This window comes from Pelecanus crispus, chromosome 12 (genome assembly GCF_030463565.1).
Source record: "Pelecanus crispus isolate bPelCri1 chromosome 12, bPelCri1.pri, whole genome shotgun sequence".
Classification (NCBI taxonomy): Eukaryota; Metazoa; Chordata; class Aves; order Pelecaniformes; family Pelecanidae; genus Pelecanus; species Pelecanus crispus.
Window position 1 is genome coordinate 26,616,522 of NC_134654.1, and position 19,505 is coordinate 26,636,026.

Here is a 19,505-nt window from a genome sequence, read left to right on the forward strand (position 1 = left end):
ACAGGAGAACAGCCACGGTCCATCCCACCTGCTTGGTCGATCTCTGCCTCAACTTCCAGCTTCAGATAGACATCCTCCAGCGTCGTCATGGAAACGCCGTAGGTGATAACGCCCAAATGGGAATGAGTGTCGAGGTCGGAAAACAAGCCTAGAGACAGAAGTGAAACACACTGGTTGCTCTGAAACAGGGTTACACCGTCTTCCCAAGAGATCTTCAAGCCCATCGGAGCCATCCCTGAAACCCTCTGCATGGTACTGTAGAAAGCAGGTAACGTGTAAATATGGTTGCTTAATTATGAAGATGCAGGTCATGGCTTGAGAAGTGAGGTTGGGAGAAGCTCCTTTTAGCACAGAACTCCAGCCTCTGCAGTCAGGTGTGGGAAATGCGGTGTGTTTTCCCAAAGCCGTATGCAAACCACCTCAGCATCCTAAAGCTCCTGGGCTCAGAGCTGCCTCCTGGCTGCTGCGAGAGCCCCTCTCCTGGAAATACCACGCACAGGGACCGCAGGACAGCTCATCCTACCTAAATCCCTGCCCAGGCACAAAGAGATTTCACAAATAAAACATTCCTCGGTAGTCTTATGTATATAAATAGCCAGATCTGTAAAGCCAGCTTAACTGAGCAGGAGATTCTGGACGGCATGCATAGCTTGAAGACCAAAATGATGTTCAGAGTGAGAGCACTTATTAGCACTTTGGGATAAAAAACGCTGTTGGGCTCTTGGCAGTCCTATGAAGTGAGGGACTTGACAAAATGAGGAGCGTCAGAGCCGAGCTCACATTGAAGGGAAATGCAAATGCATAAAATGAAGAGCGGTCAGATACCCAGCGAGGCTCATCAGATCTCTGCGATTTCTTCTGCCCCGGTGGCTGAGGCATATTCCTAACCTCAGCTTCTCCTTAAAATAGTTCAAGGGAATTGAGGATGCCTGTTTTTCAAAAGTACGTGCAGTGGCTGCTGAAGGTAAAGCTAATAAATTATTAACTGGTAAAAGGCAAGGGGGAAAAAAAGCATTTATGAAATACGAGCCACATTCACATCAGTATCGATTCTCCCTTAGCTTTCCACACAGCGCAAAGGACACGCTGTTTCTTCCATTTTCTCCTGGGAGATGAACAAGGAGCCCTGTGTAGGACTGATCAGATAATTGCTGCCATCTAGTGAAACCAAGACATCTGTTCCACGCTCCCTCTCACCAGTGAATTTTAAGGCAGTGACACAGCTGCTCTTTGCGGCTCGCAGCAAGGGGGATAGGTTATTGTAGGACTCGGGGTTTTCTGGCTTCCCGCCGGAGGCCAGCCCTGCTCATTAAAACGCTCTGCAGTAAGATGATATTTCTGCAGGACGAGGGGACTCTTGGTCAGAAGAATCTCTTCACCCTTCTGCTAAAGGCATCTCCCCGGCGCTTGCCGTCGGGTACCCACATCGCTCGTACCATCCCACAGCCCCCTTGGAGGAGGCGATGAGGTCCTCGCTGGCCTGAGAAAGGCCTCGCTGACTGAGTAGCAGCCAAATAATGAATAAAACCACATAAATGCAGAAGCGTCAATTTAACAAGAACTGCAGGCTACAGCCACGCTCGCTGGATTCCTCTTCCGCAGCCGTTCAACCCTGCAGCACGAGAAAAACATCAATACCTGCGAACTTGTCCATGTCCTTGAGCGGCAGGGTGTACACGAGCTGCTCGTCGTTCTCTTGGATCAGGCTGGCTGCAGGTATGTGCTGTCTTATCAGCGAGGTTGTAGCTTCCGTGTTGCAATACGCGTCGATGTGCATACTACAAAAATGCACAACAAGAAACTGGGTTTTTTAAAGCTTGCTCTTCTGCTTACGCCTGCATCAGAACTAGCAGCCAGCCGAGCACCAAACATTCATAGAATCATCGAATCGTTGAGGTTGGAAAAGCCCTTTCAGATCATCCAGTCCAACCATTAACCTAACGCTACCAAGTCCACCACTAAACCAGTTAAGGGGAGAGTAATAATTCCATGTTTCCTGGCTTGGTGGCTGGATTATTTCTTAATGAAAGTGAAAACTAGGAATCATTAAGGTTGGAAAGGATCTCTAAGATCATCAGTCCAACCGTCAACCCAACACCACCGTGCCCACTAAGCCACATCCCAAAGTGCCACCTCTGCCCGTTTTTTGAACACAGTATAAAGATGATAAAAGGATCTTTTTGGGGAGCAGGGGGTGCTATCTTACAGATTTCAACAGAAAACAATAAAAAAGATACACAATGTCACATAACAGGTATCACACAAAAAGAATACCTCAAACGGTAGCCAATTCCCCATTTGCTTTTGAGAAAGAGGGAAGATCCAAGGCATTTCAACATCCCTTGAGAAATCACAGCTTTACGATCTAGAAACAAAAAAAAAAAAAATCAGAGGACTGTCAATTTACTCCAAAAACCAGCTACACATTTCAAATAAAGGCATATACCACAGTTAGAGAAGCATCACTTTTTGCTCTATAACGTGACTGTCACTCAGGGACTGGGTACCCGTGGCGGTACCCGGGGGACTGAGGCAGGACTCACCGGCGAGGATATCTGCCTCGTCCATGAAGTGGGTACTGAAAACGGTCACACGATTCGCTTTTCTGTTTTTCAGGAGGTTCCAGACGATGTGCCGCGAACACGGATCCATACCCGCAGTCGGCTCATCCAGCAGTAAAACCTTTGTGCAAAACCAAAAAGCGTTTGCCAAGTCATATCCACGTGCAAGGTGTTGACCTCAGGAAATCCCCCCTAACAGATACAAGGCTTTTTGTTTGCAGCCTGCTAGATAGTCCTCTAAAACATACAGGAAACATCCTAGAGTAAGCAAGGCAGCTGTCATAAAATCATAGAATCATTTAGGTTGGAAAATACCTTTAAGATCATCCAGTCCAACCATTATCAAATCGTTTAGGTTGGAAAAGACCTTTAAGATCATCCAGTCCAACCATTAACCTAACACTACCAAGTCCACCACTAAACCAATTAAGAGCAGGGTAGTAATTTCATGTTTCCTGGCTTGGTGGCTGGATTATTTCTGTCTTCACTATGCTTTGAATAAATTCATCTCCTGTTGTGACAAATGGAAAAATCATATCGTAAGTTAACGCCACAGTCTGCTTTATTCTGTTTCTAATACAATTGCGTTTAGCTGTGGATTCGCTCCTTCTCTTAAGGGATGGTTGAATATACACACGTGCTTTTAAAATCCCAGTGAACTGTCACACACATCCCTTTTAAGTACAGATCTAAAAGCAGTCCCCATTCTTACAGGCCCGAAATAATAGATCTGTAACACAAAAGAGCTCTCTGGCTCCGTCCCGGCTCCGAGCGCCTGGACGGCTTTGTGAGGAAAGTCTCTGCCAGTGTCACTGCTGGGGAACGACATAAAACTTGTCACGCTCTTTAGTTCACAGAGAGATCAAATCCAGAGCTGCTGCCATTACCTAAGCCATCGGCATCCTCAAGCAGACCAGCTGAGCTATTGAAGTGATTTGAATTGTTTAAACCGCAAATGGTGGCGGGGCGGCGGGGGAAGTGATAGTTGCTCACAGCAATAATTTCTGCGTCTTACATATTATTTCATGCATTAGTCGGTTTTGACAAGAGACATCAGCCCTTAGGCCTATTAGTGGCACCAAGCTGGGAACGCCTCCATCGCACTCACCTTTGGGTTCCCGAGAACAGCAACTCCCACCGACAGCCGCCTCTTCTGCCCACCACTTAATTTTTTAGCTTGGTTGTCTCTGATAGGCTGCATATCCAAATCCAACAACACCTTCTGCACCTTTAAAACATAAGAAACGCACTTCTTGTTTAAAAAAAAGCTATACTTTTTTTTTTTTTTAAACCAGATTATTAACAATTAACATTCAACTAAACTGTTCCTAATTCACAGTGCATTCTGTATCTGAACTGCGCACCCTGCTAACAAACCTGTACACCCACAGCAGGGTCTGAAGCTCCAGCAAACCTGAAGAAGTTAAAAGGTGTCTATTCTTGAACACAAATGCTAGGATTTAAAATGTTTCATGAGCATTTTAGTTTCCTAGAAAAATTTAACACCTTTTGTAAAAACGTCTGTCTGTCCTCTGCCTCCTTGTCTGTTCTACTGTCAAGTCATATTCCCCTGCAAACTCGTCTTAAGGAAATATCTGTACAATATGAGGCTATTTTGCCCTACAGCTTAAAAATGAACATATAAGACAGTAGTTGTGCCCAGCTGACTTACCTCTTGTATCAAATCATTCTGCGGGATTCCTTTAATTGCAGCAAATATGGAGAGATTCTCCTCCACAGTTAATATATCAAAGTGTATGTCGGACTGGGGGCACACACCTGCTATTTGGCGCACTTCAAGCATTTCATCGATTTCAGAAACTTTGTGCCCATAGACAGAGACAAACCCTAAACAAAAAAAAAAAAAAAAAAAAAAAAGCCAGGAGCAATCAGCCAGGAGGTCTTTTACAGCCAGAGAGCAGGACAACATGGACAGAGAATCATGGAATAGAATCATAGAATCATTTAGGTTGGCAAAGACCTTTAAGATCATCGAATCATAGAATTGTTTAGGTTGGCAAAGACCTTTAAGATCATCGAATCATAGAATTGTTTAGGTTGGAAAAGACCTTTAAGATCATAGAATCATTTAGGTTGGCAAAGACCTTTAAGATCATCGAATCATAGAATCGTTTAGGTTGGAAAAGACCTTTAAGATCACCCAGTCCAACCATTAACCTAACATTAACCTAACATTACCAAGTCCAACATGAATCTAAAGTGGACTCTTCCAGACATTATCCAGAGAAAAATTTGGCGCGTGCTGAAATAACCATAAAGGTTAACAGCTTTGGTTTTCAAAAGCAGGGTACTCAAAGTCTCCTAACACCGGAGAAGCTCACCGTCCGTCGGTGGACACAGCCCGCAAAGGATGTTCATCAGCGTTGTCTTCCCGGTCCCGCTGTGCCCGAGCAGAGCCGTGATTTGACCTTCGTAGATGTCGAAGGATAAATCTGGTCCCCGAGGCAGGCGCAAGAGAAAGAGGAGACGTTAGCGATGCGCTCGCGGCACCTGGCGCCGGCTCCTACCGCAGAGGTAAATTCAAATACTGACATATGGGGTATGCATTTACTCTCTGTTCAAAGGGACGCCTTACCTCCACACGCCAGCACGGCAGGGGACCGCTGGGGCTGGGACAGTCCCCGCACGGGCTGCGGGGTGGCCACGTTTAAAAGCCACACGGGGAAACGAGATGAAAAGATCAGGAAGATGGGGCAGGGAAGTTGGTATCGCTAACGACACGGGCAGAGGAGGAGTAACAGGACGATGTCAGGCTTTCTTTAGTGATGGAAGGGCTCCATCATCCATTTTGGGGTACCATTTTAAACAAGACTACTGCCAAAGCGGTGAGAGGAGACACACACAAGCACATCTGGCATTCATGCTCCAAGGTCCCACCCCACTAAAAGAAACCAAAAAGCCCAAACTGAAACACAAAAGAGCACTCAACAATTCAGCTATTGCTCCTCTGCATCTGATAAGCAGCTAAAAAGCTAAAATGTTCTTACTTCTGAGAGCCTCCACAGTTTCCCCCTTTTTCCTGAATGTTTTCTGAACACAGCTGATTCTGAAAGAAGACACGTCATTTTATAAACTATTTTAGGATCTTTATATGTCATTTTGAATGACCGACACTCGGCAACAGTCCCAACACGACAACCATGCTGAAGTGGTACTAGACACGTTAAAGACCCATCGAGGTGAGTCAAGGGACAGGGTATCTTGTGACAGAACTTAGTCCATCTCCACCCTGCTATCAGAAAGCTTCTTCTCGTCACCTTCTAAGGTATCTCCTATGAGGACAGACTGCATTATTTCAAATCTGTGTTGCTTTCACACAGTAGAACAATGCACCGGAGGTTTCCTAAGCTACAAAAAGACACAGCTACTCTCCAATAATTTCACAATACAACAGAAGACTCAACAGACAGGATATGGAAAACAGGTATTAGCACTCTAGACTCCAAAGATGTGACAAAGTGACAAGTGACAGCTCTTGATCAAAGTTAGGCAAAAGAAAGCAGGTATCTTTGTCGCCGAGAAAGCTAAAAACCTGCCTTCCAGCCCCACTGTTTTTCAAAATGAATAAAACAACTAGTTTATCTGAAGGCGCCATATGAAGGGCGGGTTTTGGAAGCCTAGCTGCCCTGAAAATGGGGATGGGGAGTGGATTACAGGTGTGAACGGTGGGGAGGAGAACGGGGTACGAAAGTAAACAAAACCTGTACATGTAAAAATGACAAGAGAGCGCGAAAATGATGGCGAGCTGGTCAAGGGATGCTATGGAAAGAGTCCAGGGCGGATGAATAATGCAAAACCAGCCACAATGTTCTCATGTGAACATCAGGATTAAAACTGGACCCTCCAACCTACGGCAGATGCCCAAAGAGACATGGATAGCATGGAAAACAGAAGACTTGTTCTGGTCACTCGGCTCAAATATTTATTTGAGACTAGCGGAGCCAACCAGAAGGAGCGAAGACACAAGGTTCCTCAACTCGCATCTGGCGATGCCAGTGGAAAATGATGGAAACAAGGGCTAAAAGGAAGATACTGAAAATAATATCTCGGACACACTAAAAATACATGACAGTCCTGGTGCAAGGCAACAGGTAACACAAAACGCAACGTGAAAGATGAGAGCATGCACATCTATTTTGCAGTTTTGTTTTACCCTCTTACATAAGGCAGCTGGGTAAAACCACCACGAAGTTCTCTGGTCTACAGAGGACACAACAGCCTTCATGCAAACCTAGAATCCAGCTTTTCCTCCTCAAATGTGTGTTACCAGAAACCAAACCCTCCCAGAAGAGTAGGCGTTTCAACATCTGCAACTGCTTACGCCTCTCGTGGCCTCAGTGAAACTGAGGGAATGGAAAACCGTCCGGTTTTGAGAGGACTCCAACTGAAGGAACACAATCCACAAACAAGCCCTTTCTTTAAGCCCAGTGATTTATCCTTGGAGAGCATCCATGTCGTTGATGATGGGGCTTCTTTGAAAGTGGAAACTAGCCATGCTCTGTGTGTGTGGAGGACTCTCCGCAATGCATACCATATGCTATTTGAATCCAACGATTGGAGAAACAAGAGCGATTTTCAAATGGCACATTAAACGTCAGGGACGCAGGTTTGCTAAATCGCATGTAGGACAGGGCAGGAATCGTACCTGATGGCCTCTTTCCCCTGAAATTCGGAAGACACAGGTTCAACTATCTCACTGAAACTCAAACTGCCATTGACGCTGCTCTCATACAACTCCTTGTAATTTTTTCTGTGCTTTGACCAAAACGAGGGCTTCATAAAGAAAAATGGCGCGCGGCGTAGTCCAAACTCCCCTGGATAGTAAAGGGAAAAAGACAATTTCTTAACAGTAACTGCAGATACTCCTCAGCTTTTGGGCTGTAGCTACAAAAGCCATGAGCTATCCTGCTACAAGTTCTGCTTTTACCCTGCTAGGAGCCAGCCCACACCTCCACTGTCAAATTTACATTATCTGCATTTAAGCCACGGTTCCCATCAACGCTGCTAGCAGGTTCCTGTTTTGCTAAGTATTTAAATATATGTGCAAATCTCTTTCCCTGCAAGAGAAATCCCCAGTGCTGAAAGAACAGTGACTTGAACACAGGCAATACAAAGCCAAAGAGATCAGAGGCAAAGGGAGCTGAAGGGCTTAACCAGGCATCAGTCGCAAGATTAACAACTTTATTCTACGTTTCGTGTTCAACTACAGCCGTCACAGGGAAAGGCCTGGAACAGGCAGAGTAGCCTTTAATGTTCAATGCTGTAAGAGCAAATTGCAAAGGCTGAGGCGCTAGTTAACCCAGTAAGGAAGCCTTTCCTTTAGAAAGAGGGAAACTAAGTTTAGCTGGCGTACCTAAAGGCCATCAATTCTAAACATGCTAACACCCCTCCTCACATCTCCCAGCTTTAATAGAATACAAATTATTTCAGCTGAAAGCATTCTGAGTCACAGCGTAAAATATATCTGTAAAGAGCAGCATCTCCTTTCTCCACAGTTGAAATGAAGTCAGGAATGCCACCAGCCGCACCGCCCGCGTCAACCTGGGGGGCTCAGGACTTCAGGAATCGGAGACGCTAGCACAGTTCAGTTCAGTTTTTCTCATGAACATACCTGGGATAACCTGATCCAGGTAGACAGCAACCAGCAGATAAAATATGCTATCCAGCACCAATAATATAAGAGAGATAAAGAGTGGGTAAGGACCGTGATTTAGATTTGAAAACGTTGCACCATCTTCATAATCTTCTAGATGCATGACCTGCCAACAAACACAGACCAATGGAGGTGTTACACGCCGGCACTGCACCAGCCTGGAAAGATGTGACAGCACGGTGCAAAACTTAGCAACAGGAAAAAAAAAAAAATATAATGAAAAAGTGACTGAGATCACAGCAACGAACACAACACCACAGAATCATCGAATCGTTTAGGTTGGAAAAGCCCTTTAAGATCATCCAGTCCAACCATTAACCTAACAGTCGCTTGATGGTGCACTGTATTTTACTTGTTATTATATTGCCATGGGAAGCTATTAAAATAAGCATTTTTCCCCACCATCATCACTTTATGGAAAAAAAAAATTTAAGAACATCTACATCACTACCTATCTGAAAACGATGCAAGACAAAGGAGCACGATGAGGCTGCAGTCGGAGGAGTAGAAGGTTTTTTACCTGCGCGACACCGATCAAGAAGCTGCACTGACATAAGGGGCTGAGGATCCACACGAAAGACTTGGGGAAATCTTCCAGCAGGACAATATTAAGGCCCACAAAACCAAAAGCCAGCGTCGCCAGGAACTCCACTATACCCACGTGCTTTGACTTTTTAAATAGAGGTGTCAGCATAAGTGCAAAGAAAACCTAAGGACAGATTAAAAAAAAAGGGTACTATATTAAAAAAATAATAATACAAGGTATAGAAGAACTGAAGTAGAAAGACCATAGCTTCAATTCTGCCTCTGATAATAGTCACTACAGCCATCACCCACATCCCACACTTCCCTTACAAACAGACTATCGGGAGGGACAGATTTCCCAAAGATGTCCGGTGACAAGAGCACAGAAAAAAAATTACAAAAGAAAAATAAGGAGCTGTATGGCCAGGCGTGCATATACACCCTGGTTAGTACACCGTCCATAAGTGACAGACGGTAAACAAATAACTATTTCCACACTGGTTGCTTATGAACTCGGACAAGCAATTTGCTGTATAAGTTAATTCTCTGACCTTTAATTAGGGTTTTAACATGACACTGTATAGTAAGAGCAAATGTTTAGAAGAGGGCATGGTTTTGGACGTTGAACGGTGCTGTACAGATGGTGTTTTCAGTTCAAAGACACGTGATTACAAACTCAGATATTTCAGTAAGCAAAGATATTTCTCATAGTGATGGTCGAGACCCAGCCAACATCCCACACCAGAGCGGACCCAGGGAAGGGGATGGGGCCAGGGAAGATACCCACCACCGCCTGGTCCTGCAGAAGCTACATTTGTTCCAAATGCTTCAGTGGAGAGAACAAGATCAGGTGGGAAGGGAAAAAAAAAAACCCACAGGGATGGGATGGCCAAATTTAACGAGACCAGGAATACTTACTGAAGAGAGTCCATACAGGAAAAAAAGGAGAAATATCACAAAGGCGCTGCTCTGAGGAAAGAGGGAAGAGGCCGTCGCAATCACCGCCATCAGAATGGACATGACAAAAATCAGGCTCATGTAGAGCAGCACCCAAGAAAGCCTAGGAGCAAAAAGGGGGAAAAAAAGAACAGAAACCAGTCAACGAATTCCCAGCCTGAATTATTCATACACAAAAATAGCTAAAACTACCATTCTTTAATATTCCAGACAGCTGCACCAAAGGACAAGCTCGCAACAAAACAAGAGCCCCCAGACAAAAAGAGCTCTTGTAAACATCCCTGTAATTGTTCGAGGCATTAGAGCACACACATCAATACCCACGGCATGAAAAAGATACACAATTAGATGATTCATGATTTTTGTTTTTTTTTTAAACTTGCATAATTAATTCCCTAGCATAACCAAAAGAGGGTAACTGAGTAGCAGGTTTTAATAATTCAAGAAATTCTATTTAAAATTTAATACACTAGTCATTCCAGTAGCTGGGCAGGGTAATAAAATCCTTTTCTTTTTAAAAGCAGAGATGCAAGTCCGTGAGCAATTCTGGCCTCAGGCAACACGGGCGGTTTGCGTACAAGTAGTAAAAAATGACACATCTTCCTCAGAAGCAAGTTTCTGAGTTCTATTCAGCGGCCGATCAAAGCTGCGTTACCAGCGTGGCTTTGCAGATCGCTGCCATTTCACACTGGGATAAGTAAAAACAATTTTCTCCAGACCAGAGATGCTCAGTGCTGATGGGATAAGTGGGGATGGCGGACCAACGCTGCGCGTGAAGGACTCAGCTAAATAAGATTTGTCACCAAGGACGTGCCGCAGACAAACGGAACTGCCTGCCAGGGAAGAGCTTGGGTGCAGAAATAAAACGAAAGCAACCAGGAAAAACAAAAAATAACCCAGAGAATCCCAGCTGGCTGTTATGGTGCAGCAGGGAAAGATGCTAAAATGCTGTCGGCCGCTGTGGCGAAGAGCAAAGCTAAACCCGCTTTTATCTCTGCAACGATCAATGATTTCAAATTAGTACATCCTCTCATTTGGGAAAAAAAAAAAAAACCCAACATTATATTGCATAGAACAATTTCCATCGTGGTGAGGAAACAAATTCAAACCTGTTGCTTAAACTGCTCTGTCACATTAAAATTACAGAGTGAGATTCATTTAATTATGTGTCACGGAAATGCTGCTGATAAACTCTGGAGAGAGACTACACGTTACCTGTTGAGCCTCCAGAAAAGGACGTACTGCGCTGAAAATATTTAAAAACAATAAAAAACAAACCACATAAAAATCTCACACTTCATCACATTTAACCCCTCTAAGTCTGGCGTAACATTATATGCATAAATGCAGGAGTATTACTGTGGCATTTACTTATTAAAATATTCCTATTTTCATGATACGGCAAGTATCTCTATGTTAGATTTTACAGAGTACCTCTCTTTTAGGCTGTTTTCAGTTAATCAGACCGAAAACAATCAAAAAACTGGAGGGTGGGATAGAGAAGTTTTCCTAGAAAGCGGGTTTTTTCTTTTTTTTTTTTACATTTCTTTATATATTTTGTATTTCTTTTACAAAGAACGGGTTATACCAAACAGCCACGTACCAAAAGGCAGTGTCGTGAAGTCCCAATATTTTTAAGAATTCCTTCAACTTCCTCTCCTTTTCTGCCACGATGTGAATTGCCAAATAATACCCAAACGGTGAGAAAGCGATCACTAGGTAAATTAAAATGATCGCACGAGGAAAATTATCTATTTCCACCACTGCATCCTCTCCCATGACTACGGCTCTCGTCAATTCGAGTTGTTCCCACACCGACTGATTAGTCTTCAGCTGAAAGGAAGAGAAGGAGGAGTTATTCCTGCGTCGGTGCGGGCGTTACAGCCCCATCCCGCCAGCCCCCTGCCAGCGAGGGATCCGCAGACCCCCAAACCCTGCTGGCCCCCAATCCCAGTCCCAAAGCACGGCAACTGGGGAACATCTGAACACCTGGAGAGAAAATGAACAATTGCGCCGTTCCTATCGCCGAAAAAGATGAGACTCGCTCTCACTGGGAGCAGCATGACGGGAGAGAAATAGGGAAAAGGGCACTGCTGACAAATACCGACAATAAAATAGCACGGGAAATTTTGCAGCCCCTTTTGCTGCAGCATCTTAAATAATATTTTGGGGTGAGCGCTGTCAAGCCTTCGCGTTTTGATGGCGGCTGCGATGTACGGTTCGGGCTCATTTGGACACGAAATGAAGACAAACGTCTGCATTATTCAGCTGGGCAAGAACGCTTCTGTACGGAATACGGCAAAACGCACGTGAAATATTCTGCCCGCTCGTCGGATTCAAGCTAATTTTTGATATGGCATTTTACGTAATTAAGACAACACCACCAAACCACTCCGAGCCAAGGCAGCCCACGGATTTCAGCCTCCTTGGTCTTGTGCTACGCGTTCGGAGTTACCTGTATAATTGCAGCATCGATGCAGGCTTGCAGGGCCGTAAATCCCGAGCTCCAGTACGTTACCGATTCACATCCTTTCCGCAGGTTGGAGCAGCTGGCTGCAGAAAAAAGCAGGGCATTTTAAAATGCAAAAAGCCGGAGTTACGGCCGTCCTATCCCCAACGTAAAGACGATGCAGCTTGAGGCCATCCCTCCGAAGTGGTAGAAAAAAGCTTCCAAAACCCAATATACGCAACATCAGGCCAAAAAGGAAAAAAGAGGGTCTGGTTTTTCAGTCTATCCCCTTACAGAGTACATAGAAGAGCTTGCAGATTTACCTCTCGATTCCGTATAAATGGAAGACATAGCGACCGAATCGGGGAACCTCAGCTGGTAGGACATGGCATCGGTGAACACTACACCCACGAAGTTTGAGGGCTTAAAAGCACTGGCCTCTTGCAGCTCCTCTTCGCTTAAATACTCCTCTGTGATGATGCCTGCGAGACAGAAGAAATTATCATGTTGACTTAGGTATCAGCACAGCGGGCAGAAAAACCGTGCAACGCTGTTTTAAAGAAGTCTCATGGTAATCATCAATTTATTTGGCTTTGGATACATATAGGGTTGTATTTTTGTACTACTAAAGGAATTAATTTCCTGAACAGAAACCTGCAGGAGTGTCACTCACTAGCAGAGTGGGTAATTCAAATTTACCCCTGAGTCTTCACTTTTTTCCCCCCATTTTTTGCTGCTCCAAGAGTTTCTGTGCCCCAATCCTCTGCCAGCTACTCAAGAGTTTATTCTCCAGCCCCAGCGCTTTTCAAGAAGGGCAGATTAAATCAGTGCAGAGGGCTAAATATGTGAAAACGTGGTATTTTGCCACTGACTTCAGCAGAGGACAGGAGGAAGATGGGCTGGGAAGGCGGGAAGCGGAACCGTTTGCTCCAAGCAGCTGAGGGCACCCGTAAGGAAAACGCAGATCTCGAGCTGGGCTGTTTCTCCACGGTACCTTTGAAGCATGCGGACCACAAGGAAGAGAATCAAAGATACCAAACTAAAAATACATCAGAGTGGTTTTGGAGAGGTAAGTTCCCACTAGATGTGGCAGCTGTGCAGGCAAAGCACTTTAAAAAAAAAAAAAAAAAAGAAAAATTGCTTTCAAAAGGTGACACAGTGTTAATGGGAATCGTCATTTAAAAAAAAAAAAAAATTGAAATGTCATTTTGATAGTAAGAACAGCATAGAAAATGTGACCTAGTATATCTGCAGGACAGTATCATCTCCTGAATTTGGCCCAGGGTGTCACAGGACAAGTGCTAATTAGCCCTAGAGCTCTTCAGGGGCTTTCTGTACTTTGCATTTGGGTCCTCCGAAAAGCTTTCCTGCAGCCACATACCACTTGTTGGCCGCAACAGGAGAATGCCAACCACTTTGAGATGGCAGTGCCAGAACATTTGCCAAGCAAGCAAAAAAAAAAAAAAAAAACCCGCCTTCACAGGCTGTTCTGTATCTGCGATGGAGAAGAAATGCTTTTTTTCCTATCAGCAGCCGCAACAATGAGCTCCCTCTTCAAACACAAGCCACGGCATGAGATATGCTGAGGGAAATAAAATGCTTAGGTTCTGCATACCATCTTCGAAGTTATCAAAAGCCACTTTCTTCATGATTTCTCGTGCCGTTCGGGTCGGCGGCGTGTATCCGATGACAAAATTCACCAGCATGGAGGTATCCAGAGGGCCGAGGTTGGTGTTGGCGACCTCGCCGTATTTCCTGTGCGGGTGCATCATGCTCATCAGAATTAGCCAAAACAAGAAGAAGAGTGGGAAAAGGACCTCCTGGACAGAGAAAGAAAGAAATACAAAAACTTCGAAGAGCAGCTGTAGAAACCAGAGTTTCCAAAAGTTTACCTTGGTTATACGAAGCTAAAAGGAGGGACTGTGAGTTTAATTACTTGACTGTAAAGGTCCCCGCATGTTTTCAATGCAACAGTAGTTTTAATGCCAAATCCTTCTCTGGCACCGAAGCGGGGTTTTAATCGCATGCATTGGTAGCCTAAGAAGCATTTTAAGGTACAAAGGGATAATTCTACGTGCTTCAAATGGCACCAGACTGACGCTACTCGGAAAGCGGCAGAACACAAACCATGAACCGTTACAGCAGCCTAGCCACGCATCTCAACTCTCCTTGCTCTCTCCTTCACCTCCAAATTCACCTTCAAGTCTCATACACATCACCTCGGCACAGGGCTAAGATGTTAGAAAAGACAAAAGTCTTTTGGAGAGGTCTAATCCCGCTCTGCTGCTCAGTTACGGGTGCAAACGTTTTTAAAAAGTGCGCTAAGATTGCAATATTAATTCAAGGGTATTTTCTGGATCATGCCTTACATGTTAGGATACATCTTCAACCGAAAGATCACAAAATCTGAAATCTGAAAAATCTGAAATCTGAAAAAGCCTATTTCGACGCAAAATTGAGAGCAGACCTTGAAGCTTCAGAAACGTTATAATAAAAGTGAGCATTGCCACGTAATGGACCCAACACTACTTATTTTCCCTTGCATTATTTTTTACCTTTTCATTAGGCCAGCTGCAGAGCACAGATAATCTTTTGGAAAAAAAAAAAAAATTCTAAAGGAAATTGAAAATGCTCTTCCAGGACACAGCATCCCGTTCCGTCAGCCACGTAAACGCAGAACAGCTGCAGACACGAAGGCAGCAGTAAGCAAGCACCCCGCTTACCTGAACGCTGCTTTTTTTAGTCCTACACTTAATAAGACAGTTCTTGAATAAGAGAGCTCTGGTTTGTCTCCATACTCCTGCTTCTCTTGGAGTAGCTGGTGCCATTTTTCAAGCCTAGTTTGCTGAAGAAAAAAGAACAAAACAAAAGAAATAAAACCCAAATCTGTATTAAATGACAAAATAATTTAAAAAGCAAAAGCCAGGCAGCTGCAGCATTCAGTACCTCGTATTTTTATATTTTCATATACGAAAAATTGAAAATGGAAAATGTATCTTAAATGCCTTTCAATACATATGCTAGATGCCCGTTACGTGAAGAAATTGGTAGTACTCATGCAGAAATTGGTAGTACTGTCCTGGTTTCGGCTGGGATAGAGTTAATTTTCTTCCCAGTAGCAGGCACAGCGCTGTGGTTTGGATTTAGGATGAGAAGAACGCTGATAACACGCTGATGGTTTAGTTGTTGCTCAGCACTGCTTATGCCAGGCAAGGACTTTGCAGCTTCCCATGCTCTGCCAGGGGCACAAGGAGCTGGGAGGGGGCACAGCCAGGCCAGCTGACCCAAACTGCCCCAAGGGCCATTCCATCCCATACGGCGTCATGGGCAGTATGGAAACTGGGGGGGGGTTGGCTGGGGAGCAGCGATCGCTGCTGGGAACTGGCTGGGCATCGGTCGGCGGGTGGTGAGCAATTGCATTGGGCATCACTTGCTTTGGATATTATTATTATTATCACTATTATATTGTTATTATTATCATTATTCTTTTACTTTATTTCAATGATTAAACTGTTCTTCTCTCAGCCCAGGAGTGTTTCTCACTCTCACTCCTCCGATTCTCTCCCCCATCCCAGCGGGGCAGGGGCAGCGAGCGATGGCTGCGTGGGGCTGAGCTGGGGCTGGGGCTGAACCACGGCAAGTACTCATTCGGAAATAATCGGCAGTGCCCATTCAGAGGTCGGCAGTGCCCATTCGGAAATAATTGGCCGTACCCATTCGGAAGGAGAGCGCTGGGGGAACTGGCTGGGAGAGGGCTCGGGACGCCGTCTGAGCATCCCCCCAAAGCCAGGACCAGCTCTATGCGAGCTCCTAAGACTGGAGCTAACCTGGCCTTATTTTCATTTTGCTACATATAACTTACAAACCGAAGTATTTACCTCGGAGCACAATCCCAGTGTCCATCGCGTGAGCTCAGGGCAGCCAGCCAGCCCCACGCATCCGAAAACCAGAGCCATCTCACCCCAGGCAAACTGTTCAATTTACTGTGATTAGCTCCTTTTCGTTCGGGAACAGACCCAACGCTACTTATTTTCCCTTGCATTATTTTTTACCTTTTCATTAGGCCAGCTGCACAGCACAGATAATCTTTTGGAAAAAAAAAAAAAATCTAAAGGAAATTGAAAATGCTCTTCCAGGAGACAGCATCCCGTTCCATCAGGACGTACCTGGTGAGGACGACAGGCTGGGGAACCACCAGCTTTCTATCCCCAGTTTTGCCACCGCTTTGCTGCCTGAGGTTCGGAGTCACCGGTCAATCTACATCTCTCTCCGTTTCCTCACCTGCGAAGTTGAAATACGAGCGTGAGCAGAGCCAGCACGAGAACTGGCGCGGGTCGGCACGCCACCGCCCCGTCCAGCTCCCCGGCTGCTCCGGCCGCAAGTCCCACCCGCAGCAGGGCAACAACTGAGTCGTTTCTCAACGTGTCGGCCAAAACACAGTGCAGAATTTAAGAATTTATCTGTATCCCAGGGATTACGGTTCCCACCGCTTACTCAAAAAGCGGACTGATGTTTTTGGAGACTGCACATTCAGAGCAGCTCTGCGGCGGGACCTAGTTTCTCCTGTATCTGCTAGACAACACATGGCTCGAGCTTCCTTCCCCAGCTGTATTTTAATATGGAAATCTATTTTGGGAGTACAAACATCATCTAACTAAAGAAACACACGAGGTTGCTCGGATGTCAGCACGGCGGCCACGAGCCGAGCTTGAAGAACGTCAACTGCACAAACTGCTCAGAGGCGGGCAGCTCCACCGCAGCCCGCGTTGCTCCGAGCGCAAGAGGGAAGATAGGCGGAAAAAGGCGGCCACAAGCAACCGAACCCATTGCCCGGGGCTTCCTTCGCCGGGCGTCGGGGTCCCCGAGCCCTGGCAGGCGCCCGCGGCACGGGGAGCCGCGGCAGGCAAAGCTGCGCGTCGCCCAGCGCGACGCCTCGGGAGCGGATCCCCCCTAGAGCCCGCAGTGCTTCCCATAAAAGCCCGCTGGATCTACTCCAAAAACAAACCGACCTTTTTTTTTTTTTTTTCCCCTTTCATTACAAGGAAGCAAAACCACAAAATGCTTAAACATCAACCTACGCTAATAACTAATTCTTGCAGGAAAAAAATGCACACAACTCCTCTGGGTATTCTCAAGCAAGAAATGCTTCAAAATGGCAGCAGAGCGTTTTAAAAAGAATCAGGAGCAGCAGATTATGCAGCAGAGAGCAGCAAGATCTATTGCTTACAGGTCAGAAAAAATACCGTGCTTCTCCCCTCTGCTCACAGCGAGCCCTGTTAAGCGCTTGGGCTTCCAGCGTTTGCTTTCAGGAGCAGATTTCAAGAGCGCTTGCAAGAGGAGAAGCTGCACCGAGGGCCCTGCCGAATGCCGCCCAGCCGCACGGAAGCGGCAACCCCTTCCCTCAGCCACACTCCACTATTCCATCGAAATCCAGGCAGCTGGCAAAGCTGATTTAATCACATTCCATCACCAACGCCGGTTCCGGTTCCTTTAATTATTTTCCATCCAGTTATTAAAAAGACCCAAGCAAAGAGCAACACTTCCACATCTTCACGGGAACACTGCCGTGCTTCAGTTTGTATCGCCGGGGCTGGAGGAAGGGTTGCTTTAAGAACGTTAATTAATTTCTTGATATTACACCTGCCACCTCCACGTAAGCCGATGAAGCTACATCGCACGCAATTAAGAATCCGGATGAAGTAGCACTTGAACGGTGCAAAATTGTATCCGGGGAAAAAAAAAAAAAACAAACCCACAACAAAAAAACCCAAACCCTCCTAGAAACTCCAGATGAAGAAAACGAACGCGTAGGCTGAACAGAAAACCAAGCCGCCGAGACATTTATTTGAATAAGACCGGACAAAATGAAAACACTCTTAACCTGCGAGACTCCCCCGCAATTCAGCCACTTCCTCCTGCTCTCGTAGCGAAAGGAGAAGCGGCCGAACCGCGACCTGCGGGCACCTCAATCAAAGCCAGCTCAGTGCAATCGCCGGCTTTGCGCCTGAATTCCGCGTGGGAGACGCCAGCGCTTCTTGGGGGGCACCCGTCAGAGGGCACCGGGGACGGCTTCCCCCGCTTCCCAGCATCGCCCCGGCGATGGCTGCGGGGCTCAGCTCCTGCCGTTTAGCGCGGCAGCTCACGCTTCCCTTGGGTTGTAAGCTTAAAAAAAAAAAAACCATAAAAATTGGAGGGGGAGCATCAGCTCCCCCAGGGAGCCTCAAGCTGCGGCTTGAGGGAAAAAAACCCAATTTATCAGTGAACAACACCTGCAGAAAGATAAAAAAATAAGATTATTGATCTCGCTGCGAGAAGACACTAGCCTAGGCGATACCTCAGGAAACGCGGAGGTGCTTTGCACCGCTCCTGAATTATTTAAGCCGGATGCTTTATGCCGGCGTTGTGCAGGCCGGCCCGCAACGCCCTCCCGTCCGAACCCCACAGGGCCGGGCCGGGCCGGGCCGGGCCGAGCCGGGCGAGCGCCACGGAGCCCAGGGCCTGCGGAGCCCGGCCCGGCTCGGGCGGCTGGAACGGCAGGGCAGGGAACGACCCCGGGCCCGGCCGGGCCGTACCGGGCCGAGCAGGGCCGAGCCCAGCCGAGCCGGGCCGTACCGGGCCGAGCCGGGCCCAGCTGGGCCGTACCGCACCGCGCTGTGCCGTGCCGGGCCGAGCCCAGCCGAGCCGAGCGGAGCCGAGTCGTGCCGAGCCCAGCCGAGCCGTGCCGGGCCAGGCCGAGCCGAGCCGTGCCGTACCGGGCCGCCTCCCGCACCCCCCGCTGCGGGGACCCCGCCGGGCGCTGACCGCGGCGCGGGGAGGGGGCGGGGGGGGGGGGGGGGGGAAGGATCCCACGGGACCCCTTCGCGTTTCCATCCCTCCCTTTTTTAAATTTTTAAATTTTTTTCCTTGCCCCCGCCCCAGCCCCTTCAAACGCCGGTTCCTCACCGTCTCGCGCCCAGCCACGACACGCCAACAGCCATCGCGACAGAACGCCCCGCGCCCGCTCCAGGGCCGTGACGCGCCCGCAGGTACAGCAAACCCCTCCTCTTCCTCTCCTTCCCTTCCCCTTCCCGTTCTACACCTCGGGGGGGGGCGGGCCTGCGCCTCCATCCGCAGCGGCGAGCGGCCGGGGGAGCCCCCGCCCCGGCCCCCACCGGCCCCGGCCCCCACCGGCCCCGGCCCCCACCGGCCCCGGCCCCCACCGGCCCCGGCCCCGCTCCGCTTCCCGCAGGGCGAGCGGCCGGGCCCCACCGCCCCCAGCACCGGCCCGGGGCGGAGCGGGGCTGCCCACCGCCCCCCCAGAGCAGCCGGGCCCGGGCGGGGCCGCAGCACCGGGGACCCC

At 47.4% G+C, this 19,505-nt stretch overlaps 1 protein-coding gene across 1 annotated transcript in view; it reads right to left on the minus strand.

Annotated features, from left to right (window-relative positions):
* Positions 1 to 19,148, minus strand: part of ABCA5 (ATP binding cassette subfamily A member 5) — a 32,959-nt gene extending 13,811 nt beyond the window's left edge. The window contains exons 1-19 of the mRNA XM_075720245.1: positions 19,109 to 19,148; positions 16,333 to 16,447; positions 14,890 to 15,011; positions 13,782 to 13,986; positions 12,490 to 12,648; positions 12,173 to 12,270; positions 11,321 to 11,550; positions 9,679 to 9,820; positions 8,756 to 8,944; positions 8,194 to 8,341; positions 7,228 to 7,396; positions 5,570 to 5,628; positions 4,904 to 5,014; positions 4,234 to 4,409; positions 3,670 to 3,789; positions 2,544 to 2,682; positions 2,275 to 2,365; positions 1,639 to 1,778; positions 29 to 148 (exon numbers count right to left, since the gene is read on the minus strand). Of these exons, the coding sequence (XP_075576360.1) occupies positions 29 to 148; positions 1,639 to 1,778; positions 2,275 to 2,365; positions 2,544 to 2,682; positions 3,670 to 3,789; positions 4,234 to 4,409; positions 4,904 to 5,014; positions 5,570 to 5,628; positions 7,228 to 7,396; positions 8,194 to 8,341; positions 8,756 to 8,944; positions 9,679 to 9,820; positions 11,321 to 11,550; positions 12,173 to 12,270; positions 12,490 to 12,648; positions 13,782 to 13,986; positions 14,890 to 14,994 (2,401 nt within the window). The 5' untranslated portion in view covers positions 14,995 to 15,011; positions 16,333 to 16,447; positions 19,109 to 19,148. The remainder of the gene's footprint in view (positions 1 to 28; positions 149 to 1,638; positions 1,779 to 2,274; positions 2,366 to 2,543; positions 2,683 to 3,669; positions 3,790 to 4,233; positions 4,410 to 4,903; positions 5,015 to 5,569; positions 5,629 to 7,227; positions 7,397 to 8,193; positions 8,342 to 8,755; positions 8,945 to 9,678; positions 9,821 to 11,320; positions 11,551 to 12,172; positions 12,271 to 12,489; positions 12,649 to 13,781; positions 13,987 to 14,889; positions 15,012 to 16,332; positions 16,448 to 19,108) is intronic.
* Between the last annotated feature and the right edge of the window lie 357 nt (positions 19,149 to 19,505).